Source organism: Lepidochelys kempii, chromosome 21 (genome assembly GCF_965140285.1).
Source record: "Lepidochelys kempii isolate rLepKem1 chromosome 21, rLepKem1.hap1, whole genome shotgun sequence".
Classification (NCBI taxonomy): Eukaryota; Metazoa; Chordata; order Testudines; family Cheloniidae; genus Lepidochelys; species Lepidochelys kempii.
In genome coordinates, this window is record NC_136400.1 from 13,506,096 (window position 1) to 13,533,940 (window position 27,845).

Here is a 27,845-nt window from a genome sequence, read left to right on the forward strand (position 1 = left end):
CTTCCCTTGTTCTGCAAATACCCCTTCAAATTTAAACTAGAGAGGGTTCAGAAAAAAGCCACAAGAATGATGATTAGAAAACCTGCCTTCTCGTGAGAAATTCCAGGAGCTCAATCTACTTAGCTTAACAAAGAGAAGGTTTAGGGGTGACTTGGATTCTGGTCAATAGGTATCTACAATTGGAACAAATATTTAATAACGGGCTCTTCAGTCTAGCAGAGAGCGGCAAAACATGATCCAATGGCTGGAAGTTAAAGCGAGACACATTCAGACTGGAAATAAGGTGTAAATTTTTAACAGGGAGGGTAGTTAGCCACTGGAACAATTTACCAACAGTTGTGGTGGATTCTCCACCGCTGGCAAAGTTTAAATCGAGATTGGATGTTATTCCAAAAGATCGGCTCTAGGAATTATTTGAGGACGTTCTCTGGCCGGTGCTATACAGCCGGTCACACTAGGTGATGACCGTGGTCCCGTCTGCCCTCAGAACCTATGACTCGCCACAGGAGTCAGGAGCTGGAAAGCATCTCTTCCCATTCCTGGACAAGACCAGAGCTCCCCAAACCTCCTGTAAACCTACCATGCGTTAGCTCAGAGAGGCAACTATTCCTTCCCCAGCAAATCGCACACAGGTGTCCATGCTGATGACGGGTTCTCTCGATAAAGATCCAAAGCAGAGCGGATCGACGCAGGTTCATTTTCAGCATCTGAGTCAGACGCCACCAACAGAAGGTTGATTTTCTTTTTTGGCGGTTCGGGTTCTGTCGTTTCCGCATCGGCGTGTTGCTCTTTTAAGACTTCTGCAAGCATGCTCCACACCTCGTCCCTCTCAGATTTTGGAAGGCACTTCAGATTCTTAAACCTTGGGTCGAGTGCTGTGGCTATCCTTAGAAATCTCACATTGGTGCCTTCTCTGCATTTTGTCAATTCTGCAGTGAGAGCGTTCTTAACACGGACATGTGCTGGGTCATCATCCGAGACTGCTATCACATGAAATACATGGCAGAATGTGGGTAAAACAGAGCAGGAGACGTACAATTTTCCCCCAAGGAGTTCAGTCACAAATGTAATTAACACATTATTTTTTAACAAGCATCATCAGCATGGAAGCATGTCCTCTGGAATGGTGGCCAAAGCCTGAAGGGGCATATGAATGTTTACGTGCAGGATATGCTAAATACCTTGCAACGCAAGCTACAAAAGTGCCATGCGAACACCTGTTCTCAGGTGACATTGTAAATAAGAAGCAGGCAGCATTATCTCCTGTCAATGTAAACAAACTTGTTTGTCTGAGCAATTGGCTGAACAAGAAGTAGGACTGAGTGAACTTGTAGGCTCTAAAGTTTTACATTGTTTTGTTTTTGAGTGCAGTTATGTAACAAAAAAAAAAATCTACATTTGTAAGTTGCACTTTCACAGTAAAGAGATTGCACCACAGTACTTGGATGAGGTGAATTGAAAACTACTATTTCTTTTCCTTTTCACAGTGCAAATATTTGTCATCAAAAATAATAATAGAAAGTGAGCTGTGTACACTTTGTATTCTGTGTTGTAATTGAAATCAATATATTTGAAAATGTAGAAAAACATCCACAAATATTTAATTAATTTCAGTTGGTAGTCTATTGTTTAACAGGGCGATTAATCACGATTAATTTTAATTTAATCAGTTAATTTTTTTGAGTTAATCACGTGAGTTAACTGCAATTAATCAACAGCCCTAAATTTTTTTTATTGCAAAACTAGCTGTATCATAGGAGTTGTCGCGGGGGAGGGGGCGGAAGCTGTAGGTTTCGGCAGCTGCTCAGGGGACAGTTGAGTCTTTTGCAACCAAGGACTGTGTGGGAGGTGATTTCAGTAGCTAGGAGGCAGTTGAGGTTTCTGGTATTCTGAAGGAGGCATTATCTCCAGTTCCAATACTGAAGATAGGTGTTGGGGGCTGACTATGAATTTGGAGGGGACAAAGGTTTGGATTCCTCACACGCCTAAGCTGCCATGAACAGGAGCTGGCTGGCCCATAGCATGCCACTGCAATATCTGTTACTACCATGACAGCACATTCGTTTGATATTTCTGCTAAAGAGCTCATTAGACATTATCATTAGACTTCAGGGTTAAACACTCCATTGAGGTGAACAGGAACAAGACACACTCCTGTCACAGACAGCTATCTTCTCAGGCTGCCTGCAGACTCAGGCAGTCATCATCATTTTTGTTATACTAAGGTCCCATTTTGAAGAACAGCATCCCCACCGAAAGGGCCAGAGCCCTCGTCGTGGTCAGTTTAGATTCCAGGTTACAATTCTGCTGCAATTTGTTTAAAGAAAGCCCAGCTCATAATGCACAGGAATGTCCTCACTTTTCATTAAGCCTGGGAACAATGGGTGGAATGACTCAGCAGGAAACAAACATACAACCAGTGTAAGAGGGGGGCCGTCCCAAATCATTACCACTGCTGGCACAGTGTGGTTCTGCAAGAACCCCACCCTCAGCTCCCTCAGGGTTCAGAAATAAGACACTTGCACCCAGAGTCTTTCAACACTGTTCCCCTTCTCAGGGCTGAGGGGATTTCTGGTCAGGCTTCTCCATCCTGGCCACAGGAGGTGCACAGTCCTCCTTGCTGGAGGTGGGTTGTAATTCACAGTCTCAGTCTCTTGAACCAGGGGTCCTCAGCCCTCCTCCCAGAGCTAGGTCATCAGCTAAATCAACTCATGCTCCTCAGCTAAGGAGTCCCCAGCTCTCCTCCAGGAGCTGGATTACTCAGCTTCTCCCCATCTAGATCCATCTACTGAAGGCTTTGACCTGTCCACTTGCAGAGTTTAACAGGCACTGGCAGCAAGGACAACAGCAGCTGCCTTCCCTTAGGGGGGTGCTCCTGTTAAGCGCCTCTATGCAAATTAGCCCTGATGGCTTTGTAACAGGCCCAGGTGCTTCTTAGTCAGTTAGCTGCCTACTTGAGCTTGTTCCCTTTAAATTGGGTCCTCATGGATAGGGTGGGCCCTGACTCCCTTTGAAGGGGCCAGCAACCCCATGGCTGTCAGCAAGGTCTTTTCCTCAAGGGATCCTGTGCAATCAGCAGAACAAATCAACCTAAGCCGGGAAGGAAACGGAAAGCTCCCCAGCTTGGGGGGCAGCGCAGCCCCATGGCTCCAGGGTGTGGAGCCTCGCTGTTAGGCCTAGTGTTTTTCACACACCAGAACAATCTGAGACAAACCCCAGGGGCATGGCTGGATCTCAAATAGCCATGGTCACCAAGGACTTATTTACATAGGGAAACTGACCACAACAGCCATTGCACAAAATCTACTCTAGGAGCTAATCCAGAATAGCTTCCTGTGTGGACAAACCTTAACTATTCACACACAGAGACACCCCCCCAGAGTCTCCTCCACACACAGTCAGCACCACTAAAGGGATCCCAAACTTTAAAGGGATACTGCCCTATTCCTCCACATTACACCACCCTTCCCAAAGCCATTCATTCTGGTCCCCGACCCAGCCAGTTTCTAGCGCTATCCTATAGCCCCTGTGCAAGTGGAGGCGGAGCTCAAGGTCCCTGGGTCCTGCTCCGTCACACCAGGCTCCAAACCCAAACGCCCAGCGCAAAACACCCCGGCATGGGGGGAACGTTCTGATCGATGTGCAAACTCTGTGGAATTCGCAGGATAAAACGTCCCTCTCCCTAACCCGGTCAGCAAGAGCGGAAACTTGATTCTAAGTATGAAAACTGCTGGAGGTTGAATGAATTTTTTTTTTTTTGCTTCGTACCATAGCAACAGAACGAGCACGGAGTTGGTGGAATTCAGTCCTGTCAGACTTAGCACCGGCAAACGGAAACAGCTCTTCGAGCTGTTCATGCGAGGCATAGTGAAACTGACCTCCTTGTCACAGGAAATCATTGAGTCACTTACGGGTGAGTGGCCTTTTCTTCATGTCCCTTCAGAGCACAGCTCCTAAGGCTCCATGCTACGATAACAAAGGGAAATGGAACCTCATGCTCCAGGGCACAAGCTGGTCACCTATACAGGTTGAGGCAAGTTTTCTCCCCATCCCCTCCTGGTGATCATCATGGCCCAGTTGCTCTAAAAGGACGATCCAGCTCCCTTTGAGTTCAGTGGGAGCAGGATTGGGCACTAAATGCAGGACGGGGGCTGGCGAAGTTTACCTTCCAGTGAAGCATCAAGTACAGGCTGTGGTCCGAGCTAGGATATCAGATTTGATAGGCAAGTGGCCCAGTTTGGGAAGGCTAATCCCGGGCTCCTATGTTCAGTTTGTCGAGCTCCTGAGGCATGTAAACAGGAAGAGAGCAAAGTCAGGGGCGAACCTCTGCTCTCTCTCTTAACGGTCCATCAAAGCACTTAATCAAAGACACAACCTTTGAAGCCCCATAAAACTACCAGAGGGAAGCGCTATCAGCCCCAGGATCTGACTGGTTCTCACTCTGCTCCAGCCAGTAGCTCATGTACACTGAATTTATCCTTCCTCTCCTCTCGGGGCTGCGTCGCTAGGAAGACTGCTTTCTGGAGCTCACTCCGGTTGAACAAATTCGTAATGTACGTCCATCCTCTGAAGGCCGATGAGGCACTGCAGGTGCTGGCTGGAGAAAGGTTGCGGATCCTCCCAGAACTATGGTATCGGAGGCCCAGCTGTACCATCATTATTGTATACGGTCTCCCTCTCTCTCTCCAGACACCACATCTACCTATCTGTCAGCTCCTAGTATGATCTATCTATGTACCTATCCATCTAGATATCCTCCTAGATCTTAATATAGTGATTTGTCTGTCTATGTAGGATTCTTTGAAGGCACCCATCATAGGGGTATCTAAGCTCCTATAAGAACACAGGAATTGCCAGAGTGGATCAGACCCAAGATGCAGCTAGCCCAGTATTCTGTCTCCATGAATGTGGGTAGCATCGGCTGCTTCAGGGGAAGGTGTCAGAACCCTCCTGCAGCAGATATGGGGTAATCTGCCCTGACATTGTCTCCCCCACTCTCAAATAGTTACGAGGTTGTCTTAAATCCTGACTCCTGAATATTCTTCAGTCTTGAAGATTTCCATTGTTATTACAATTATTCAGATTGTGTTACTCACACAGGAGCCTCAGGCATGGAGTTACCGCACTGCACTGAGTGGTGCAGAAACACAGAGCGTCCCTTTGGGAGCTGGAGGTAGGTCTTTCCTAAATCTAGTCATCATGGGGATCCAAAGCCTCCCCCATTGCTGAAGACCGCTTAAAGGATGGTTTTCTCCATCAACCCCTCCAGCCCCAGCTCCCTGCCCCAATGAGCTGGCCATAGACACAAACCTAAGTTGCTCGGCTGACCTGGTAACAACATGAGCTGAATGCTTCACTCCTGAGCCAGACATACAGCCTCCCTTCATAGAAGATCAGGGTTGGAAGGGACCTCAGGAGGCCATCTAGTCCAACCCCCTGCTCAAAGCAGGACCAATCCCCAACTAAATCCAAGGCTGAGAGCAGGGTGAGTGCTTCACAATGACCAGCAAGCACAAGTCCACTACCCAAGTGTTACAAAGTGCCACACATCCGTGTTTATTATTATTATTGTTAAATACACAAGCTGGTTTCTATTTGTTTTTTTAAATAGACATTATTTATTAAATGACTTTGTATAAAATAATTCACAATTTCGAAGTATAAAAAAAAAACAGACACACAAACAACACAGTTGGGACCAAAACAATAACCCCCTTTGTTGGGAGCGACTCTCCCATCGGCTAATATATGTGGAATAACATGACATGGCAGGTGCATAGCTCTAGTAGACAGAGTCAGACCGTGGATTGTTAGCCCTAGAGTAAATTGCCAGAGATCCACAGCTTGCCATAGAGATACGCTGGCTGACGCCAACCCAAGGTCTGGCAGGCTGACGAGCAGATGGACTTTACAGGCATGATTCTGATCCTATTTACATCTGACTCCACTGAACTCAGTGGAATTACTCCTGGTTTACACAGGGGTACATGAGATCCGAATCAGACTCTCTGTGCCCTTGACACCTGAGCTGTGTGTATATCTCACCACAATCGCACGCCGTACTGGAAGTGGAATGTGCCTTTGGACTGAATAAATATACTTTAAGAAACATATTAATAATTTAAAAATACAGGGTTTAAATAGGTTTTCTCCTGCCATTTAAAAAAATAAACCATTTATCGCTGAAAGCAGAGACATCCCCGTCTTCAAGTTGGGGGCCAAACAGCAGAGTCCCATAGTTAGACTGATTTACACCTGCTGAGCATCTGGCCCTAGAATCAGATCAGATGCTGAGTATCAGCAAAGTTTGATGTCATGGGCCAGATCCTCAGCTGGTGTAAACTGCTGAAGGCAATGGGAACTCTGCCGAATTACTCCAGCAGGGGATCCGGCCCAATGTGGGCTCTTCTGCCATATGATGCAGAGCAGGCCCATAGCAGGCGCAAGACAATGGCGAGGTTGTGGGGGAGGAGGTCTGATGGAGAGAGGGGAGGGCACAGCTCAGTTGGAAGAGTAACGCCTTCTCCCCAGTGGTGGAGGGTCCTGGAGGGGGGAGCCAAGATCAGAGAGAGGCTGGAGGCAACTGTGAGGCCTGAGTGGTCCAACGGGGTTCATTTCTGAACGGGATGGGCCACCAGTGCAGGTGATGGCAGAGGGGGCTGGCATAGCCCTCCTCCCGGGGAGTGGAGGTGACCGAGGCTGTCTGGAGCCCCCTGCAGACTGGGCTGCCAAGATTTAGGAAGGGGGCATGTCAACAGCGCAATGGGAGCTCCGGTGGCCCCTTGGACCCCGGTTGAGCAGTTGGGAGTTGTGGGACCCGCTCCGGGCCCTGACGCTGACTCGCTGTGTGATCTGTCCTAAGCTCAGAATGGGCCTGAACCTCTGAGCCTCAGTGGTACCATGGGGACAGCACAGAAGGCTGGCAAAGCTCCCCAGCGTTTTAACAGCTGAGCCAGGAGGTGACTAAAGACAGGGATGAGCCGAGCTGTGATCAGCTTGAAGTCTGCCCATGTCCCACTTCCTGACCGGAGCTACGTAGACGGACCGCGCCAGCTAGCACAGGGCTGTCACTTCCAGGGGGCATTAATGATCTCCATGCAACGTAATTCGGTAAAGGAGTTCCACCCCACATGACCCTACTGAGATATACACACAGGATCAAAGGCCCGTTGGTCTGTTGCACCCATGTTACTGGATAAAAAGTCCTTGACAGAACGAGACATATTCAGTCTCTTAAAGCACAGTCATAAACATCCAGTCCGGAACACAAGGCCAGCTTGCGTTAGAAAGCCACCCACCGGCCGTGACCTACCGCCTGCAGTTCCCACCGCCGGGCACGCCCGCTCCCTCCAATAAAATACTTTACAGGAGAAGGAGATTTCTCCAATATATTAATGCATAAAGGCAGTTCTCCCAACCTGAGGCCGGCTCAGGGTCATCAGCTACATCACGACAAGCAGGATGCCTGGACAGGGGATGGGGGGGAGGAGGACGGAATGAAAGGGTAGAAGGCACAAGAAGGATGGACGGCCCGCTGAGTGTACGGGAAAGGAGCGGTAGGCACGAACCCTAACACCAGCCAGCCCCTGTTGCTCAGGGGGAAGCAGGAGAGAGTTAAAATTCACAGTGTAGAGGTTTTCTTTCCCTTTGGGGGCTGGGATCCAGGACCCCAATTTGTACCCCTATTACCCACTCTGCAGCATGTCCTGGGTATGGGAAGGAGCAGGCTCCCCTAAAATGAGGGTGCCCCTTCCTCTCTTTGCAGGGCCTCTACCTCTCACTGGAGTGCAGGGGGATGGGAGAGGGGACAGGGCCACACTTTGCAGGGGTGGGAACCCCAAAGGTCAGAGACCGATCCCAGAGTCCAATATGCTGAGCCAACAGGCTTCTAGCGAAGGGCATGGGGAGAGGAGAGAGGGCAAGCATTGCATAGTACGCCATCAGGGCTCCGGGGCCAGACAGCCAGACACAGCAGCCTCGAGGCATGGAGGGGACCGATGCTGGCTCGTGCAGGTCGTTAAAAACGACTCCTGAAAGGGGCCATCTGATGATCATTCCAAAGGCCACCGTGCTGGGGCAGACAGGGGAGAGAGAGAGAGGCAGACTCCGCTCGCAGCCAGGTGGCAGCCTCTCCGAAAAGCAGAGGATTCCCTCTGCCATGTCACGAGATGGAGCTGGTCTAAGAAGCGGGAAGAAAGAGACCCCAGACCGCAGTCCCCACCCCTCCTGTCCTCCTGCATCCAACTCCGACCCAGAGCATGCAGGGAGCAATGACAACCTGGCAGGCTCAGCAGAGTCCTCTCATTCCTGCCCAGGCATGCCCCTTCTCGCTGAGCCCTCCACGGCAGGCACAGCCAGCCCTTGAAGGAGCCAGCGTCACGCTATCCTAACTCTCTGTGGAGTCCACCTAACCCTTTCCAGGCTGGAGAGGATCAGACAACGCAAGTCGCAGGACTGTTTATCTCCCTTCAACAGAGCCAAACTTTGTCCATCCCGGTGCCAGGTCTGCTGGGGCGGTCCTGCAGGCTGCTCTGGCTTGCCAGTAGCTAGAGAGCAAGGGGTGGGATTGGCCGGGGCATGGGGCAGCGTGGAACCCAGGCGCCAGTGCCAAAAATAAACAGCATCCATTTCCAGATCTTTCAGTCTCTCCCGACCTTGCAGAGAGGAGCAGAGAGCGAGAGCAAGTGACAATCGTTGGCACTGGGGACGACGGAGGAGGGGTCCAGCTGCTGCAGATTCTCCTCCAGATGGGGCTGAGATCCCACACAAAAGGGAGGGTTCGGAATCCAAGCCTCAAGCCGTTGCTCTTCCTGGCACAGGAAAGGCCCAGCTGGAAAGGAGAGCGAAATCAGGGCGGTGACATCGGCTGCTGCAGGGAGACTTCCAAGGGATGGGGCACGCGTGGCTGATGCGGGGCTGAGATTCTGCTGAACGCAGGAAGCAGGAGCATGCCCAGCCAAGCTTAAATGTTTACCCAGGAGGGAGCGGTTGGGCTCACCGACATTCACTGTTTATGCCAGAGGCTCCCAGCTTCTTCCAGTTGCAGGAGTGGAGCCTTTTGGCAGGTGGGGTTGTTTACCTGGCTCACAGACACTTCATGCTGGGTTGCACTAAACTGAAACTAAAATAGCTAAAAGTATACAGCTGGGTAGGAAGAAACCAGCCTGCAGAACAAGGTGCTCAGGGGGTCAGCATCTATCAGAGGGTTACAGGCTGCTGGGTTTGTCTAAGGGGGGGGGGGATGTCAAGGGCAGTTGGCTCTGCAAAACCGGCATCACGTGGCCCTGTGTTTAGAGTCAGTCACGCCCAAACAAACCTGCCCAGTTGACAAGGAAAGAGGTGATTCCCCTCCCCTGGGATCCAAGAGTCCCGCTGGGCTCTTCTCTCCTTGCACATCACTTGTCAGAAAGGTTCTACAGGCCAAATTAGGTCACCCTTGTGCAGCCCCATTTCCAGCAGCGGGTTTGCAGCGGGGTCATGGAATGGCATTGGCACTTAATAACCAATTCTGCCAATGCACAGCAAGGGACAGACTCCAGACCCTTCTCCCCTAGCCGGGCTGGCCCTGTCAGGGCTCCCAGGAGCGACCCGAGCTGGAACTCAGCACTGACTCAGATGCCCCCAGAAGCGCATTTGCGGAGTAGGTAGAGGACAATTTCAGAGCCACTTTTCAGAGCAGAACTGCCCTTTCCAGCTGAACAGATCCCTGGCTGGCAGAAGCCTGATCTACCCCTGCCAGCCCCGATCCAGGTTAATGGCCTTACGCCCAGTTCTGCCCGTACTGAATGTGGGTCCCAGACAGGAACCAGACGGTGACAATTAAATTCCCCGTTGCTAAGGGCCTTGTACAACAGCTAGGAAACCTGGAATCAATTTCCAGGTGCTTAAGCTGCCAAGCAATAAGCTGGCAGCCTTGTGCTCGGTGCCTGGCTGAATATTAACCCCAGGGTCTGCGTGAGCCATTCCGAACCCCCCGCTGTGCCAGGCTGCAGGAGTGGGGCCTGATTTAAAGGGGGGCTGTCGTCCGGATAAAGTGGAGCACCTTACCTCATAGCTCGCCCTGCGCCTGCAGCTCCAGAGGCTCCTCCGCTCCATTCAGCGGACTGCAAAGAGAAGCAATATCCAGGGGTTCAAACCAACGCCAGGGGCTGAATGCGGGAAGAAGGTTCAGCTGGTGATGCCCACCCGTGCCCCACAGGGGGGGATGCCTAGTGCCCCTTGCTGCCAGGCAGCCACTCATTGGCCATGCAGGGGCTGGGTCTGCAGCAGGCTCTTGGGCCAAGCGCTCCAAGTTGGGAGGCCAGAGGGATAGGACACTGCATGCCAGAGAAGAGGCCACAAAGCCCACTGAGACCCAGAAGAGGAGAAGCCCCAGTTTTGCAGCCCTAGGTCACAGCCTCTCACCTTCCCTCCTGCTCTTCTAGGTCATTCCCTCTCCGCTGCAGCCGTCCCTCCTGGGTCTGTGTGAGGGAAGTAGAAGGATCAGTCTTGGACTGCTTGGGAGCCTAGGTAGGGGTCTGTGCTGTCCATGAGGGGGGGAGCTCCTGAGCCCTTTCTATCCCCTTCTCCCTGCAGTGAGCAGTGCCTTGGGGGGGGGGGGGGGAGGGGGTGAACAGACAGGCTCTCCTGTGGGAGGTGGCAGCCAGGGTGAATAGCTGGGACTGGAGTCTTTCCCACCCCAGACATCCCCCCCGGGCCCCACCCCCCACTGCAGTCATAGCCCCAAACACACTCCCATGGGGCAGGGGGATGGGACGTTCCTAGTTACGAGAACTGCTCTCCCCACACTCTACCCTTCCACCTGAGCCCCTCAGTGCTTTTCAGTCCCTGATGAGTGTGCCCTGCAAGGTATTTTACAGCGAGGGAAACTAAGGCAGAGAGCGATTTGGGGCGGGCGGGGGAGTGACTTGTCCAAAGCCACCTCACAGAGCTGGGAACAGAACCCAGGCCTCCTGACTCCCAGCCTCCAGCTCTAACCACTCGAGACACTGTCTCAGAGCTTGGGTGGGGTGGGGTTTTCCCCAGGTGCGCACACCTACTTGGTTGACAGGAAGGGGCTGAGAGAGGATGGGTCTTTAACCCACTAGCCGGCACTGCCCACAAGACACCCCTCTGCCTGCCCTGGGAGCAGCTGGGACCAGCCAACGTGTCCCGGTGGGGGTGGCTTGGTGAGGCGCTTACCCTGGATCGATGCTTGTAGAAGAGCAGGCCTCCGACAGCCAGCAGAATCGCCACGGTCGCCAGGACTGCTACCAGCACATAGGACATGACCTCCCGCTGGGTCTCCTTGGGCTGCGCCTCCTTCCTGCGCTGGTCTGTGTTCGGAGGAAGGATGTTAAGGTCAGGGATGGGCCCCGCCAGGCTGTCGTCGAGCTCTCTGAACCTGGGCAGCCCCCCTGTTCTCTCTCCTCGGAGCTCCGTGGTGCGCTGCACGTCTGGGGCTTTGCCTTGCCCTGCTGGGTGCAGAGGACTCCCCCCAGGGGGCGTCTCTGGGGCAGTAGGGCGGTCAGTGGTAGCAGACATCCTGGAGAACCGGTGCTGCACTACAGAGAGGGGCTCCTCGGAGCCCAGAGAGGGGATCGGCCACAGCTCACTGTGCAGGGGGGTCACTAATCGGCCACCGGGGTCTGCTCCCGAGGCCTCCGCTGCTTCGGATGTCAGGGCTGGGCTGGACCCGGCATCGGCACTGCTGGGATCTATCAGGTGGGTGCTCAGCTCTGCTGCTGAGAATGCCCAGCTGGCTTGGGTGATGTCTTCTCCTGCCCATGGCTGGGTCGGCTTGGCGCTGGGGGAGGAGTCCGGTGAACCAGGCTTGCGGAGGAACAATCTGAGCCCAGTCGGCCATGCCTGGACTTGCTCAGCCTCTGTCCTGGTGCGATGGATCTCTTCCCTCTGTAGCGTCTCTCCACCAGAGGCCGGGAGGCTGGAAGGGGAGGTGAAGACATCGTCGGTGCTAGGGGGCTCCCGGCTGGGAGGTTCGGTTAGGTCTAGGAGTGGTTCTGTGCGGACAGACGCGCTGCCAGGTCCCTGTGATGCTGATGCTAGCTCCAGGTCTGCTGGTGGTGAGGACACACTGGCAGAGATGCCAGCCCAGACCCCCTGGATCTCCAGAGCAACCAGGGCTTGGTGCGTGCTCCTGGATACCCTGGGCTTGGCGCTGCTGTCTGACTTGACTGGGCTCTGCATGGCACCAGGCTGGCTGTGGGCCAGGCGGGTGCTGGCAGCCGCCTCCTTGCTGCCCAGGCCGGGTACAGTGGAAGGGAAGGGCTTGGTGGCCAAGGCTGGGTGGGGAGAGGCTTGGGGTCCCTCACGAGGGGAGTTTGGGGATGGACAGTTGCAGTCACGGTCAGTCACCACACCTGAAAGAACCAGAGAGAGAGAGAGAGAAAGGCCATAGGGTAACCAGCCTCCAGGAAGAGCAGGGAACAGCCTTTAGGGTCAGCTCAATCCCTTTCCCCGCCCCAGGACCCAGCTTTAGCTTGGGTGGGCTGGTGTCAGAGCCACTGAAACGAGGCCGAAGTGAAACAGGAGGCAGGGAAGAGAGAGTCCGGAATGAGGGGGGGGGGGGGGACAGCGGCGGGCAGAGCAAAAAGAGGGAGCGGTGAGGCGAACTGAGCTGCCCAGAGAGGCTGCGAGATGCAGACCCGCGAGCAGCGCACAGAGAGCAGCCCGTGCCCTGGGGAGTGGAAGCGATTAGCGAGAAAGAAGGGGTCAAGAAGGCGCACAGCCAGCAGGCCAGGGGACAGAGGGAGAGGTGGTGGGGCAGGGCCGGCGGGAGATCGGGGCTGTGATTGTTAGTGTGCCCAAGCAAGGCAGCGTCCACATTGCGGCAGGCCCTTGTCCAGAGGCAGTGGAGGGTCTGAGGCTCGTGTCATCACCAGCAGCAGCAGCCCAAGCAACAGGATCAGTGGGAGGGGAGTGTTAGTTTCACCGAGTCCCCTCGTCTCAGTCACAAGACCCAGGACAGATCCTACTGGTGGGGAGGACGGATGGGAGCTTCTTCTTGGCGTGCATGCAAACATATCACATGTAACATGGACCCGGACACAGGCAGGCCGCAGGGACAGATAAGAGCATTGCATCTTCCACTCTGCCTTGACCAAGTGCCGCCCCCCTGATCAGAGCCAGGTAGCCGGAGGCCAGGAAAATTTTCTCCACTGTACAGATGGGGAAACCAAGGCACAAGGAGGGAACGTGACTTGGCCCGTGTGTCGGTGGCAGAGAGCAGCCAGGAGTCCTGCCTCCCAGAGCTGGGCCCGAGCCACAAGTCCGTCCTTACTCCCAGACGAGCCATTGCAGATAAAAACGACTAGGCCCCAAACCTGCAGCCCTGGCTGAGTCAGGTTTGAGGTTTTCTTGGAGCTTTTCTCACGTTGCTAATTTCTGCTCCTGCCTGCGAACTTCCTGGTTTCGGCAGAAATACCGCAAACGAGGTTGTTGTATTTGCAGTACGACAGCCAAACTCACAGCCCTAGAGAGCCATCCAGCCCGCTTCTCAGAGCGAAGAGTGAGAAAACCACTTCCAAAACAACTTCCCAATTTGGGGGCCTGTCTCTGACCCAGGGGCGCGGGAACAATTTGCACAGTGGGGGGTGCTGAGAACCACTGAACCAAACTGTAAACCCTGGATAGGATGGAAACCACTTCAAGCCAGGGGGTACGACAGCACCCCTAGCTCCAGCACCTATGCTCTGACCCGAAACTTTGGAGCTTTCTCCCTCATCAGCAGTCACACGAATGGACACACGCGCACACACAAATACATGCATGCACAGAGAAATGCAGAACACACACACAGGGAAGCACAGTCATAAAGACAGGCACATGGGTGCAATCCAGTGCGGACGCATGTGAGCATACAATATGTATACACACCCTTGTGATGCCGCAAACAATATGCACACCCATTCACAGGGTGGGACGAAGTGGGCCTGTTCTTAACGTTTCCTCCGAATATTGTGGGGGTGCCTCAGTTTCCCCTAGGCAGTTCTTAAGTATCTAGGTGGTGGGGTAAGGGTGTATGATCATTGCAGGGCCCGAGAGGGCAGGTGTGTGCAGGGGTCTGGACACAGAGAATGGCCAACACCCTGTTTCCTGGCAACTGATGGCCTGGGCCCTTCCCCCCCTGCAAGGTGAAAGCTGAAGGGTTGGAGAACAAAGGAATCAGGTGACCACCTGGCCCAGGAAAGGAACAAAGCCCAGAGGAGGAGGGGCTGGAGGGAGTTTCAGTTTGGGGCTGGCTGGGACATGGAGTGAAGTGCAGACGGGGTTGTCTGGCTCACTGCCCCCAAAATGGACCCAGCTGAGGGGTCCTGTTCTCTGCACCTGCAAGCTCTGTTTTAGACCATGTTCCTGTCGTCTAATAAACCTTCTGTTTTACTGGCTGGCTGAGAGTCACGTCTGACTGCAAAGTTGGGGTGCCGGATCCTCTGGCTTCCCCAGGAGCCCCGCCTGAGCGGACTCGCTGGGGGAAGCGCACGGAGGGGCAGAGGATGCTGAATGCTCCGAGGTCAGACCCAGGAAGGTGGAAGCTGTGTGAGCTGTGTGTCCCGAAGACAGGCTGCTCACAGAAAGGCGACTGCCCCAGAGTCCTGACTGGCTTCATGGGGAGCAGTTCCAGAGCATCGCCCAGGGACTCCGTGACACAGGGACAAACGCTCGCACGCACACAAGCATGCTCCTGTGTAAAAGCTGCAGTCTCATAATGGTATAAATCTTCGCAACGATCAGGCATGTGAATCCACTGCCCTGGCTGGTGCTAGAGGATGCTGCTCAAGAGGAGGTGGCGTGGGGAGATCAGCTGTCCTAGTTTCTTACCTGGAGACGGCAGTTCCTTTTTCGGGGCATCAGAACACTTCTGGTAGGTTTTGCTGCAATCGTGTTTGAAATCCACATCTTTGGATAAGAGGACCATAACTCGGTGAAAGAAATTCTTCACCAGCTGTAGCATCTTCTCGGGAGGCATGGAGAACTCCTTGGAGCAGGCCTGGGAGAGCTAAGCAGAGAGCAGGGATCAGCAGCTGGGAGACAACCCAGAGAGCAGAAACTGGGTCAAACTCCCCCTCGTCCTACAATTGCCAAATCGCTAGAAGCACCAGGCACCACACACGGTCTGACTCTCCCCTCGCAGCTCTATGGCAATCAGTGAAACTGCTCGGTGTAAACACGGTCTGAGGGAAAGATCAGGACCACTGAGCCTGATCCCCTTCTCATTGAAATCAATGGGAGGAGTCTTCCCATGTCCCCCCCAATGAGATCAGAATCGGGCCCATTCAGTGTGATCCTACTCCCGTTGAAATCAGTGGGAGATTGGTCACTTCTACCAGCGAGAGCTGGCTCAGGCCCATTTACACCCAGGCTGGGATTCCAGGGGCTCTTGGCAGGAGCAAACGCAGGTAGAAAAAGATTAGGGAAAAGACTGAGCTCGGATGGTGACCCAGTTGGTGCTTGGGCCCTTTGGGTGACTCTGGCCTAGAGCAGTCTACAGCCAAAGTCACGGCCTTCTGCTGGGAGCAGAGTCTGATACATCTGAGGCTGCATAGCAAAGTCCTGTAAGTCCTTGTGGTTGCGTGCATGCGGAGAATCCCGCTCCATCCCGCTCAGGATCCCACCCCCCACCCCCACCAGTGTGGCTCTGGGAGTCTCTCGAGAGCCCCTGAGGCTGCTGTTTTCACAGGGGAGGCTCCAGCAGACAGCCAGGGAGGCTGGGAATATTCCCAGCTTTGCACTTCCTGCTCTGCTCTTTCATCTGCCAGGCCGGGGACCCTCTGACCCCAGCTCCAGCTTTAATTAGCCCAGTGGCTGGGAATGATCATTAACCTCACATCAGCAACCACCGGTCACATATTCAGACACAGCCTGGAACGCCTTCACAGAATCAGAGAAGATCATCAGAGAAGACCTAGTCCAACCCCCTGCTCAAAGCACGACCAACCCCAACTACATCATCCACAGGGGCCACCCTCCAGAGTCCACGTGGTCACCCTCAGTGCTCTGGGAGTTAGTCTTTTCCCAATATGGACATCCACCCAGCTTCCTAGAGCAGCAGGAACCAGCCTGAACCAAACTGCTCCATTCCACTGAGGGCTGCGAGCCCTCCTCTCGTCCCTGTGCCCATTAACCTGCGGATCCGCAGCTGGTTCTCAGAATGTACCTCGCGCTCATGATCATCCTGGTCGTCAATGCACGGAACTTCATTCTCGTCGATTTTCTTGTACATGTTTTGCACATCTTTTGTCTTGTTAAAATTATCGGAGTTCTTCTTGAATTTCATTTTGTCAAGGATGTCCTCCAGCCGAGGGAAAGCCGCTTTGACAAAGCAGATGGGGTCACCCTGGGACGCAAACATGGACAGGTTATTGGCTGCAATACAGAACTGACCCTTTGTGTGTAAGTTATACTGGCTTTCCTCCCAAGGCCCCAGTTCAGAGGTGATGTGTGAGGGAAGTCAGTTACACTTCAGCAAGTGGGCCAAAGAGCTTCCTTCTTTAAGGAAGAATTACCACCGCCATTTTGCAAAAGGGAAACAGAGGCATGGAGCGATTAAATGAGTTTCCAAAAATCACATAGGGAGTCTGTGACCAAGATGGAAATCAAGCCCAGCTCTCTGAAGGCTTAGGCTACAGGCCCCTCCTTTCTCTCCAGGCTGCTGAGACTCCCCTCTGGATTTACAGCTCCTCCCATCCCTGGGACTAATGCACAAGCTGCCATCCCGAGGAATTGCTAGGCTCAGGCTAGCAGCTGATCAGACAAAGTCCACTCACCAATTGCAGCTCATCAATGAACTCAAAGGAGACGTGGCAGGACATCAGCATCTGGGAGTCAATCTGCGAAAGAGAAGCATAAAGTCACACTGCAGCCCCTTAACAGGAATCCAGCCAGGCTGCCGCTCCCCTTTAAGCAGGCACCTGATAATTGCACCAGCCCCTAGGGCCTGCAGAGAGGAGAATCTGCAGAGTGGGATGAACCCAGCTGCTCTGGATAGGATCAGTGCAGGGAACCATACAAGGGCTGAAGCCAGGGGGCTGTTAGCACCACAGGACGGGACTCCATGCACTATGTACAGGGCTCCCGAGCATTATAGGTTCACTTCCTGGGACTAGAGATCCAGCTCAGCATCTATCAATCATTTGAACACATACTAAATACACTCTTCCACTCAATCATTTTTTAAAACCAGATCCCCGCCCCTGCTCTGCAGACATGCTCATGATTACAGAGTATCTCTCGTCACAGAGGAATTTGCCCTAATGTCCTGGCCAAAATTTTCTCCCCTGTGTCACTCAGCTGCAGCTCATCACCCCATACACAGCTGCATTTTAGGAGTGGATGCAGGGGTTTTTTTTGGTAACATGCTTTGGATCCTTGTTGCTGGAAGGCACAATATAACTGTGAGATGTTATTCCATGCAGTTCACTGGAGGTCCAGAGGGTAAACAGATATAATGAAGGAACAAGCAGTTCTGTGAAGAGGCGTAGCCCTGATGAGGCTATGAGCATTCCCAATCCTCGTCCAAACAAACAAGAGGCAGTCGCCCTTCTTCATCGGGGGCCAGGATCTGCCTTGTCAGAGGAAAGCAAAAGGCCATAAAAATCAACCCCGCTGCCCCCTGGCTCTTCACATGCTGACTCAGCACTTTGCAGAATAACTTTGCAGGGGAGCCGAGTGCAACAGCGCCCACATCTGACCAAGGCCCTGAGTGACAGAGGTTTCCAATTTCAGGACGAAAAGCTCTCCTCCGGGGAGTACTCTGAGTCTGCGTTCCAGGCTGGGAAAAAACAGGGCTGCCAGGAGAGCATGTATTATTGGGAACAATTGTTTCATTATCCACTGGGCCTGCGGTGAGGCGGTTGCTAGCAAACGCTTATTAGATACAAAGTAGAGCTGGCTGAGGCGGGCCAGGGATGGGGTGCGCGGCTGTGATCGCTGCAGAAGTCCGGAGAACACAGGAGGGAAATCCTTTGATCAGCCCTGCTATCTTCGAGTTGGTTTCACGCGCCTGACTCTGACCTTTGTGCCCGAAGTAATGAGGATGGTGGCAGCCATCCAACTTAGGGAACATTCGACTTTGGACTCGGTCAGAGCTGGGACAGCAGCAACAACTGGATTAGTGACTGAATGCTGGGTTGGTGGCACACCATCTGGACTCACAGCCTGGCTCCTGGCACGGTATCTAAGCGCTTCAACGGGTAGCGCCACATCTGGATCATTAGCGCAGTATTTACAGGGCAGTGGCCTGGTTGCCCGGTCACTCGCCCCCGTGCCAACTCCGTGGGGCCTGATTCTCCTCTCACTCCCCCTGGTGTGACTCAGGACTAACCCCATGACGTTCATGAAGTGATGGCAGTGCAAGATCTGAATGGGGCCCTGGCTAATTAATAAGGCTATAGACTCATAGGGCCAGAAGGGACCTCGAGAGGTCATCTAGTCCAGTCCCCTGCACTCATGGCAGGGCTAAGTATTATCTAGACCGTCCCTTACAGGTGTTTGTCCGACCTGCTCTTAAACATCTCCAGCGATGGAGATTCCACCACCTCCCTCGGCAATTTATTCCAGGGCTTCACCACCCTGACAGGTAGGAAGTTTTTCCTAATGTCCAACCTAAACCGCCCTGGCTACAATTTAAGCCCATTGCTTCTTGTCCTAGCCTTAGGGATTAAGAAGAACAATTTTTCTCCTTCCTTGTAACAAGCTTTTATGTACTTGAAAACTGTTCTCATGTACCCTCTCAGTCTTCTCTTTGCCAGACTAAACAAACCCAATTTTTTCGATCTTCCCTCACAGGCCATGTTTTCTAGGCCTTTAATAATTTTTGTTTCTCTTCTCTGAACTCTCTCTAATTTGTCCACATCTTTCCTGAAATGTGTCCAGTTCTGGGCGTCACAATACTCCAGTTGAGGCCTAATCAGCGCAGGAGTACAGCAGAAGAATTACTTCTCTTGCTTACAACACTCCTACTAATACATCCCAGAATGAGGTTTGCTTTTTTTGCAACAGTGTCACACTGTTGACTCATATTTAGCTGGTGATCCACTATGATCCCCATATCCCTTTCCACAGTACTCCTTCCTAGGCAGTCATTGCCCATTTTGTATGTGTGCAACTGATTGTTCCTTCCTAAGTGGAGTTCTTTGCATTTGTTCTTATTGAATTTCATCCTATTTACTTCAGACCATTTCTCCAGTTTGTCCAGATCATTTTGAATTTTAATCCTATCCTCCAAAGCACTTGCAACCCCTCCCAGCTTAGTATCGTCCACAAACTTTATCAGTGTACTCTCTATGCCATTATCTAAATCATTGATGAAGATACTGAACAGAATCGGACCCAGAACCAATCCCTGCGGGACCCCACTCGTTATGCCCTTCCAGCATGACTGTGAACCACTGATAACAGCTCTCTGGGAATGGTTTTCCAACCAGTTATGCACCCACTTTATAGTAGCTCCATCTAGGTTGTATTTCCCTAGTTTGTTTATGAGAAGGTCATGCAAGGCAGTATCAAAAGCTTTACTAAAGTCGAGATAGACCACATCTACCGCTCCCCCTATGCACAAGACTTGTTACCCTGTCAAAGAAAGCTATCTGATTGGTTTGCCACAATTTGTTCTTGACAAAGCCATGCTGACTGTTACTTATCACCTTATTATCTTCTAGATGTTTGCAAATTGATTGCTTAATTATTTCCTCCATTATCTTCCCGGTTACAGAAGTTAAGCTGACTGCTCTGTAATTCCCTGGGTTGTCCTTATTTCCCTTTTTATAGATGGGCACTACGTTTGCCCTTTTCCAGTCTTCTGGAATGTTTCCCATCTTCCATGACTTTTCAAAGATAATCGCTAATGGCTCAGATATCTCCTTAGTCAGCTCCTTGAGTATTCTAGGATGCATTTCATCAGGCTCTGGTGATTGAAGACATCTAATTTGTCTAAATAATTTTAACTTAAAGGACATCCACTGCTGCAGCCAGTGAGAATCAGGAGGGAGAGCTGGAGACATCGCAGGAATTTCCTTTGATTTCTGACCCCGAATCAGCTGGATCCGCCCACAAATCATTTGTGATCCAGGGAGAAAAAAAAAAAAAACAGGCCTGCCAAACGCCAACTGGCCCTGTGTGCCCTCTTTGTACTTGCCTTCTGCCACTGATGCCCTGGCAGCATCCACCAGTATTCAGCCTTGTTAGGCTGTGCAGCAGCTGTGCAAGAAACAAGGCTGGGGAATTCCTCCCAGTACTGGAAGACCAGGAAGGTTCCTGGGTCAATCCCCTTGCAACTAATCCTGTCGGGGAACTGCCAGATTCCCAAGGTTAACCCTTCGGCAGCTGCAGATCTCGAGGGCTCCATCCTCCTCCTAAATGCTCACGAGGTTTACAATCCAGACTGAGTTCATTCTAAGGAAGGGCTAGGAAGTGCCTTCCCTATAAGTCTCCCTCTCCCTTCTGATGCAGAAGAAAGGAATGTGGGGCTGGGGCTTCAGGAGACCCCACACCTAAAAGACCAGCCTGCAATCAGCACAGCCTGGAATGCACCTGTGCACGACCCGTCACCCTGCGAACTGTGTCGGCAGGGTTTTGTCCAGGTAGAAAGGCATTCCTACCCCACTCCAGCATCTTATCTATCCGCCAGATATGACAGATGGGTAGATATCGATCTGTCTCCTGTCTATCCTTCTCTTTCCTTACTTCTGCGATCTCTCCCACATTTGCCTTCCCTTTCTCTTCCATCCTCACTCCTTCCCTGCCAATGCCTGCGGGTTCACATCCCCATCCCAGTGATCCGGCCCATCCTCTATGCTGGAGCCAATGCTCATTTACAGCAAAGCCCAATCTAGGCCGGTGAGCAGAGAGGCTGTCCAGAGGACATCTCTGCTTCCCACAGCTATCACCACTGCTCACCTCCCTCTTGTTTTGATAGGTCTCTCCCCTGGATTTTTTGCTCCGTATGGGAGCTTTGCTTCTGGATTGCCTATCATCGGTCTAATTCATGTGGGGCACAAAGACTGATCTCACCTGGGGCAGGGGCTGGTCGAACCTGCCGCCCCAGCTAATCTGGCCCCCTAGAGTCACTCTCCCATGGCATGAGTGCCTGTCTCAGGCATCAAACTCAGCAGGTACCATTCTCACCTGGCAGAGGCGTTGGTCTTGTCGAACATAGACCTGGAGCCCACCACGCACTCACCTAGCATGGACACCTGGCTAGCACCAGGCCCCAGCCTCACCCCCTAATGTTCCAGATCCCATCCCACCAGCCATGCTGGCTGGGCAGGATACTCACCAGCTCCTGCAGCTTATCCAGGTGCTTTTTGGTGATGATATTCTCACAGTAGCCTTTCTGCTCGGTTTCATGGATGCTGCAGGCGGCGAGGAGGAAGAAAGTCAGCAGGGTGCAGGAGACCGGGCATACCTGAGGAAGGGAGAAGTTGTCAGGAACCCCTGCCATCAGAGAATCCATGTCCCTGGGCTACCTGCTGCCCCCATGGCTAGCAGGCTCCAGGGCAGCATCCTAGCGCTGTTTCCTGTGGCTACCCCCTTGCCACCCCCTGGAAACAGCCTTTGCGGTGGATCTCTTTGTGCCAGTCAGTGGATGTAGCACAATGCTGCCAGCCCCCATGGAGAGCCCTATGGATTCCCCCTCTCTCTGGTACGTCTTGAGGAACTGCCTGGTTTGTCTGTCTCTCTGCCATACAATCATAGAATCATAGAATATCAGGGTTGGAAGAGACCCCAGAAGGTCATCTAGTCCAACCCCCTGCTCGAAGCAGGACCAATTCCCAGTTAAATCATCCCAGCCAGGGCTTTGTCAAGCCTGACCTTAAAAACCTCTAAGGAAGGAGATTCTACCACCTCCCTAGGTAACGCATTCCAGTGTTTCACCACCCTCTTAGTGAAAAAGTTTTTCCTAATATCCAATCTAAACCTCCCCCACCTCAACAAATCCTTCTCTCCCTCTGGAGTCAGCACCCTTCGCAATGCAGAGATGGTTAAGAGACATGTGGTGCTGGGGGGGCATGGCACGGTAGGTGGGCATCGTGTGGCACTCCACTGGAAGGGTACAAGCTGCACTGATCTGCCCGAGTTGCTGTGCCAGGAGCTCGGGCCACGAATCCTTTTTAGTGGCACCCAAGCGTTCAGTCTGTGAATGCTTCTCCCCTCCCTGCTGGCCGTCCCGTCCCCCGCTCCCTCTCCAGGTCTGCTATTCTTAGAGGAGCAGGTCAGCTGAGCAGCCCCTGCTGGGAATTCCCCAGCCCTGCTGTCCTGGGGCCAGCTGAGCTGCTCTCTCAGAGCCAGGCTGCTGACAGACGCACGTGTGTACAAGCCCCTCCGTGCAGAGCAGGAAACCACAGCTCCTGCCACCAGCGCACCACCAGTCGCTGTCTCGTCCTGTCTTCTCCGCCCCATCACTCAGCCATTCATTGCTTTTTGCACCCCCTCCGTTGCTCTTCACATTCTCTTCTCACCCCCTCTCATGCGCCACCTCCCAACGCTTGCACCCCTTCTTCCTCCCTCCTCCAACCCCTCTTCTGCTCCCCCATCTGTCTCTTTCCCACCGCCCCTCCAGCTCTCACTCACCCCTGCAATCTCTCCCTTCCCTTTCTCGTCTCCTGAGAAGGAATCTTAATTCACGGACCTCCTCAAATCCATCCATCTCAGAGCCAGCTGCAAATGTGTCCTCCCTTTCCAGGACCCCTCACTGCCCCTCCATGTCGCAGCACTCCAGCCCTGAGCGTCTCTTTGCACCTCCTTTCACATTGCCCCATCACTGAGTCACGTCTCTCCATATAAGTAGTGGCGAGGTGTTAGCTCCATGAACTCTTTTACACACAATGCAGTTAGTCTGTGGAACTCATTGCCACAATGTATCAGAGAAGCCAGAATCTTAGCAGGATTCCAAAAGGGACTGGACATTTATGTGGATAATGAAACCACCCAGAGTCACAAAAGCAAATGCTAAAGAAATAACCAAGAGGCTGGGAAGGGCTACAAACCTGCCTGCTTCATGGCACAACCACCCTCGAACTCACTGGGGTTGGGAGGAAACATTCCCAGGGGAAGGTTAACCCAGGAGTGGAGGGTTTCTGGCTCCTTTCTCAGAAGCAGCTGATGCTTGTCACAGTTGGACACAGGATCCTGGGCTAGAGAGCCGTTCTTATGGCATTAGCTTAGAATTAGAATAGAATATCAGGGTTGGAAGGGACTTCAGGAGGTCATCTAGTCCAACCCCCTGCTCAAAGCAAGACCAATCCCCAATTTTTGCCCCAGATCCCTAAATGGCTCCCTCAAGGATTGAACTCACAACCCTGGGTTTAGCAGGCCAATGCTCAAACCACTGAGCTCTCTCTCCCCCTGTAACCTCCCACCCTGGAACTCAAATGCTTTCAGGGAGCTGGATCCATGGATCCTTCCATTAAGTCCAGTGGGGTTTGGAACAGATGCAGAAGGGTACAGCAATGCCTTCTCTGAGCAGGGCACTCATGGGACCTCCTGCACTGTGATCCACGTGCTGTCAGGCGTGATCCTGGCAGACATAGATTCATAGATATTAAGGTCAGAAGGGACCATTATGATCATCTTGTCTGACCTCCTACACAATGCAGGCCACAGAATCTCACCCATCCACTCCTGCGATAAACCTCTCACCTATGTCTGAGCTATTGAAGTCCACAAATCATGGTTTAAAGACTTCACGGTGCAGAGAATCCTCTGTAGCATGGGTCACGCGCTGGAGGAAGGTGAAAAACCACCAGGGCTTCTTCCAATCTGCCCTGGAGGAAAATTACTTCCCCACCCCAAATATGGCGATTAGCTGAACCCTGAGCATATGGGCAAGATTCACCAGCTAGGTACCCAGGAAAGAATTCTCTGCAGTAACTCAGATCCAACCCCATCTAACATCCCATCACAGGCCATTGGGCCCATTTACCATGAATAGTTAAAGATCAATTAATTGCCAAAATCATGTTATCCCATCATACCTTCTCCTCCATAAACATATTGGGTTTAATCTTGAAGCCAGATAGATCTTTTGCCCCCACTGCTTCCCTTGGAAGGCTATTCCAGAACTTCACTCCTCTGATGGTTAAAAACCTTCATCTAATTTCAAATCTAAACTTCCTGATGGCCAGTTTATATCCATTTGTTCTCGTGTCCACATTGGTACACAGCTTAAATAATTACTCTCCGGTATTTATCTCTCTGATATATTTATAGAGAGCAATCATATCTCCCCTCAGCCTTCTTTTGGTTAGGCTAAACAAGCCAAGCTCCTTGAGTCTCCTTTCATAAGGCAGGTTTTCCATTCCTCGGATCATCGTAGTAGCCCTTCTCTGTGCCTGTTCCAGTTTGAATTCATCCTTCTTAAACATGGGAGACCAGAACTGCACACAGTATTCCAGGTGAGGTCTCACCAGTGCCTTGTATAATGGTACTAACCCCTCCTTATCTCGACTGGAAATACCTCGCCTGATGCATCCCAAGACTACATTAGCTTTTTTCATTGCCATGTCACATTGGCGGCTCATAGTCATTCTGTGGTCAACCAATACTCCAAGGTCCTTCTCCTCCTCTGTTACTTCTAATTGATGCGTCCCCAGTTTATAACTAAAATTCTTGTTATTAATCCCTAAATGCATGACCTCACACTTCTCACTATTAAATTTCATCCTATTACTATTACTCCAGTTTACAAGGTCATCCAGATCCTCCTGTATGATTTCCCAGTCCTTCTCTGAATTGGCAATACCTCCCAGCTTTATATCCTCCGCAAACTTCATTAGCACACTCCCACTTTTTGTGCCGAGGTCAGTAATAAAAAGATTAAATAAGATGGGTCCCAAAACCGATCCTTGAGGAACTCCACTGGTAACCTCCCTCCAGCCTGACAGTTCACCTTTCAGTAGGACCCGCTGTAGTCTCCCTTTTAACCAATTCCTTATCCACCTTTCAATTTTCCTATTGATCCCCATCTTTTCCAATTTAACTAATAATTCCCCATGTGGCACCGTATCAAACGCCTTACTGAAATCTAGGTAAATTAAATCCACCATGTTTCTTTTGCTTAAAAAAATATCTGTTACTTTCTCAAAGAAGGAGATCAGGTTGGTTTGGCACGATCTACCTTTTGTAAAACCATATTGTGTTTTGTCCCATTTACCATTGACCTCAATGTCCTTAACTACTTTCTCCTTCAAATTTTTTTCCAAGACCTTGCATACTACAGATGTCAAACTAACAAGCCTGTAGTTACCCGGATCACTTTTTTCCCCCCTTTCTTAAAAATAGGAACTATGTTAGCAATTCTCCAGTCATACGGTACAACCCCCGAGTTTACAGATTCATTAAAAATTCTTGCTAATGGGCTTGCAATTTCGTGTGCCAATTCCTTTAATATTCTTGGATGAAGGTTATCTGGGCCCCCTGATTTAGTTCCATTAAGTTGTTAGAGATATGGCAGAGGATCCCCAACCAGGGCACTCCAACCTCCAAGGGCTACAGGGAAAACACAGGGCAACCCTGGTGTGACTCTCTTGAAACCAGTGGGATATAAATGGATGGGTAAATGAGATAAGTAGAAAATAGATTAAATAGTTATGTACTGTATTATAATAATAATGAGAGAGAGAGAGATGCACTGTATGGGGATAGATAGAGAGATAGACCATAGTATACGGATTGATCTAAGATCGAGGTAGACAGATCAGAATACTAAGATCTATTTGTCTAGCTAACTATCCTCCTAGATCTTAGTATACCGATTAATCAATCTAGCTAGCTAACTAGCTAGATCAATATACTAAGATCTAGGAGGATGGATTGGGTAGCTAGCTAGCTAAATATATTAAGATCTAGGAAGAGAGTTAGCTAGATAGATCAATTGATCAATCAATATACTATCTTGCTAACTCTCCTACTAGATCTTAATACACTGATCTAGCTAGCTAACCGCTTATCCATTCTTATCTTAATATACTGGTCTAGCTAGCTAGATTGATCAGAATACGAAGACTTAAGAGAATGAATAGATAGATGGACAGACAGACATTTAGTATACTGTTCTAGTTAGCTACCTATCATAGAATATCAGGGTTGGAAGGGACCTCAGGAGATCATTTTCTAGTCCAACCCCCTGCTCAAAGCAGGGCCAATCCCCAACTAAATCATCCCAGCCAGGGCTTTGTCAAGCCTGACCTTAAAAATATCTAAGGAAGGAGATTCCACCACCTCCCTAGGTAACGCATTCCATTCCAGGGGCCATCAATCCTCCTAGATCTTAGTATTCTGATCTATCTCGCTAGGTCGGTCATTTGATGAATCAGTATGCTAGGACAAAAAGAAAAGGAGGACTTGTGGCACCTTAGAGACTAACCAGTTTATTTGAGCATAAGCTTCTGTGAGCTACAGAGCTCACGAAAGCTTATGCTCAAATAAATGTGTTAGTCTCTAAGGAGCCACAAGTCTTCCTTTTCCTTTTGCGAATACAGACAAACACGGCTGCTACCCTCAAACCTATCCTAGGACAGTTAGTTAGCTAGATAGACTTGTCCTTTAAGTGCCGTACTCCAACAGGGTGAGGGGATCCCAGGCAAGCAGCCCACTCAAAGGGGTCAAACAGAGTCCTCTGGGAGGAGTTCTCGCCAAACCATTCCCAAGCTCCTTGTCAGGCCCAGGCTGTGACAAGCTTCCCAGACAGGTGACAAGGCTTCCCAGCCTTGTGCATGCCTCTGCGTGCACCCGCTCCCTCTCCCCGGTATGAAGATCTCTCTCTCGGCTTAGCCCCCATTGCATTTTACAAAACAACGCACAGAGGAAAGTTCGCCCCAACTTAGCTTTAAGCCCCTGCCCTGCCAGCGCGCAGCGCGAGCAGAAGAGCGAGGGCCTGCGGGGAAAGGACCTGTTGTCTCCATCCAAAGGCACAGCCCAGCCGAGCGAAGGAGCAAGCAAAAGGAGGAGCGGCAGGCGAAGGCAGAGAGAGCCGCTCGGAGTTTGCTCCTGCAGGACTGCGCTCAGCCAGGACCGTCCTCTTCCAACACCCGATAACCCCGGGCCCGCCAATAACGACAATCGCCCCTAACGACAGCGCACGGTGAGGGGGCGCCCCAAAGGGACTTAGGCGCCTCCAGCCCTTGGCGGGCGGGAGCGAGGCGCCTAACGCCCTTGGCGCGCCCCGGGGCTTTCAGCCGAGCGCGGGCGCCGGCCGAGGGGCGCAGCCGGGGAAGCAGCGGGAGCGAAGGCAGGGCAGGGAGGTGCCGCCGCCGCCCGGATCTGCCAGCGCCCCTACCTTGGGGCCGAGCCGGGCCGCCGGGGCCGCCGCCCGCGGGCCTTCCACCTCCTGGGCGCGGAGCTGCGCAGCCATCGCGGCTGCCGCGGGGAAGGAAGCGGCACTGGGCGCGGCGCGGCGGGGAAGCGGCGGCCGTCTCCTGCCTCCCTTCTCCTGGGCTCGGCCCTTTTATTGCCTCTCCGGAGCATGTGGTTTGTGGGAAATCACCTTGGCCGCCGGCCAGCGCTGGCAGCGAGCTCGCCCGGGCCTGGGCTTTTGTTTCCGCTGGCGGGGGCCGAACTGGGAAGGGGAGGGCGAGCTGCTGCCTTTACCTTGCAGCTCTCCCCCCCACCCCGCCCCCCGACACACTGGGGAGGGGGGTTTCCCCGCAGGGCAGGAGCTCCCTGCTGCTCCCCAAAAGTTCCAAGCCTCGGAAAGGGGTTGGGGGGCCTGAAGTCAACTGAGTCCAGGCTGGATCCTGGAGTGAAATGTGCCCCAGGCGGGGCCGGCCTTAGGGGGTGGGCCGCTGGGGCGACCGCCCAGGGGGGCACCGGTGCAGAGTCGGAGACTACGCCGGGCTGGCAGGGGAGCGCTG

The 27,845-nt window shown here is 52.2% G+C and overlaps 1 protein-coding gene across 3 annotated transcripts; it reads right to left on the reverse strand.

The window, feature by feature from the left end:
- Positions 1 to 948: 948 nt before the first annotated feature.
- On the reverse strand, positions 949 to 27,498 carry CSF1 (colony stimulating factor 1). 3 transcript variants are annotated; one of them, XM_073319739.2, is made up of 9 exons: positions 27,272 to 27,497; positions 21,272 to 21,400; positions 16,764 to 16,826; positions 16,154 to 16,333; positions 14,818 to 14,995; positions 11,182 to 12,359; positions 10,405 to 10,460; positions 10,048 to 10,103; positions 949 to 983 (listed from the first exon to the last, which is right to left on the reverse strand). In XM_073319739.2, the coding sequence occupies exons 1-8, from the start codon at positions 27,344 to 27,346 to the stop codon at positions 10,049 to 10,051; spliced, it is 1,914 nt and encodes a 637-aa protein (XP_073175840.1). In that variant the 5' UTR covers positions 27,347 to 27,497; the 3' UTR covers positions 949 to 983; position 10,048. The 3 variants fall into 3 exon arrangements, with proteins under 3 accessions (XP_073175840.1, XP_073175839.1, XP_073175841.1); XM_073319738.2 differs by lacking the exon at positions 949 to 983 and adding an exon at positions 5,552 to 8,830 and having other exon boundaries at positions 27,272 to 27,495; XM_073319740.2 differs by lacking the exon at positions 949 to 983 and adding an exon at positions 5,553 to 8,830 and having other exon boundaries at positions 11,182 to 11,315; positions 27,272 to 27,498.
- Between the last annotated feature and the right edge of the window lie 347 nt (positions 27,499 to 27,845).

Excerpts from the sequence above, each read along its gene's own strand:
- CSF1 (XM_073319739.2), bottom strand. The coding sequence starts at position 27,346 with ATGGCTGCGCAGCTCCGCGCCCAGGAGGTGGAAGGCCCGCGGGCGGCG. Across the intron at positions 14,996-16,153 it reads AGGATGATCATGAGCGCGAG|CTCTCCCAGGCCTGCTCCAA; the intron begins GTACATTCTGAG and ends CTCTCTGCTTAG. Across the intron at positions 12,360-14,817 it reads AAAGGAACTGCCGTCTCCAG|GTGTGGTGACTGACCGTGAC; the intron begins GTAAGAAACTAG and ends TGGTTCTTTCAG.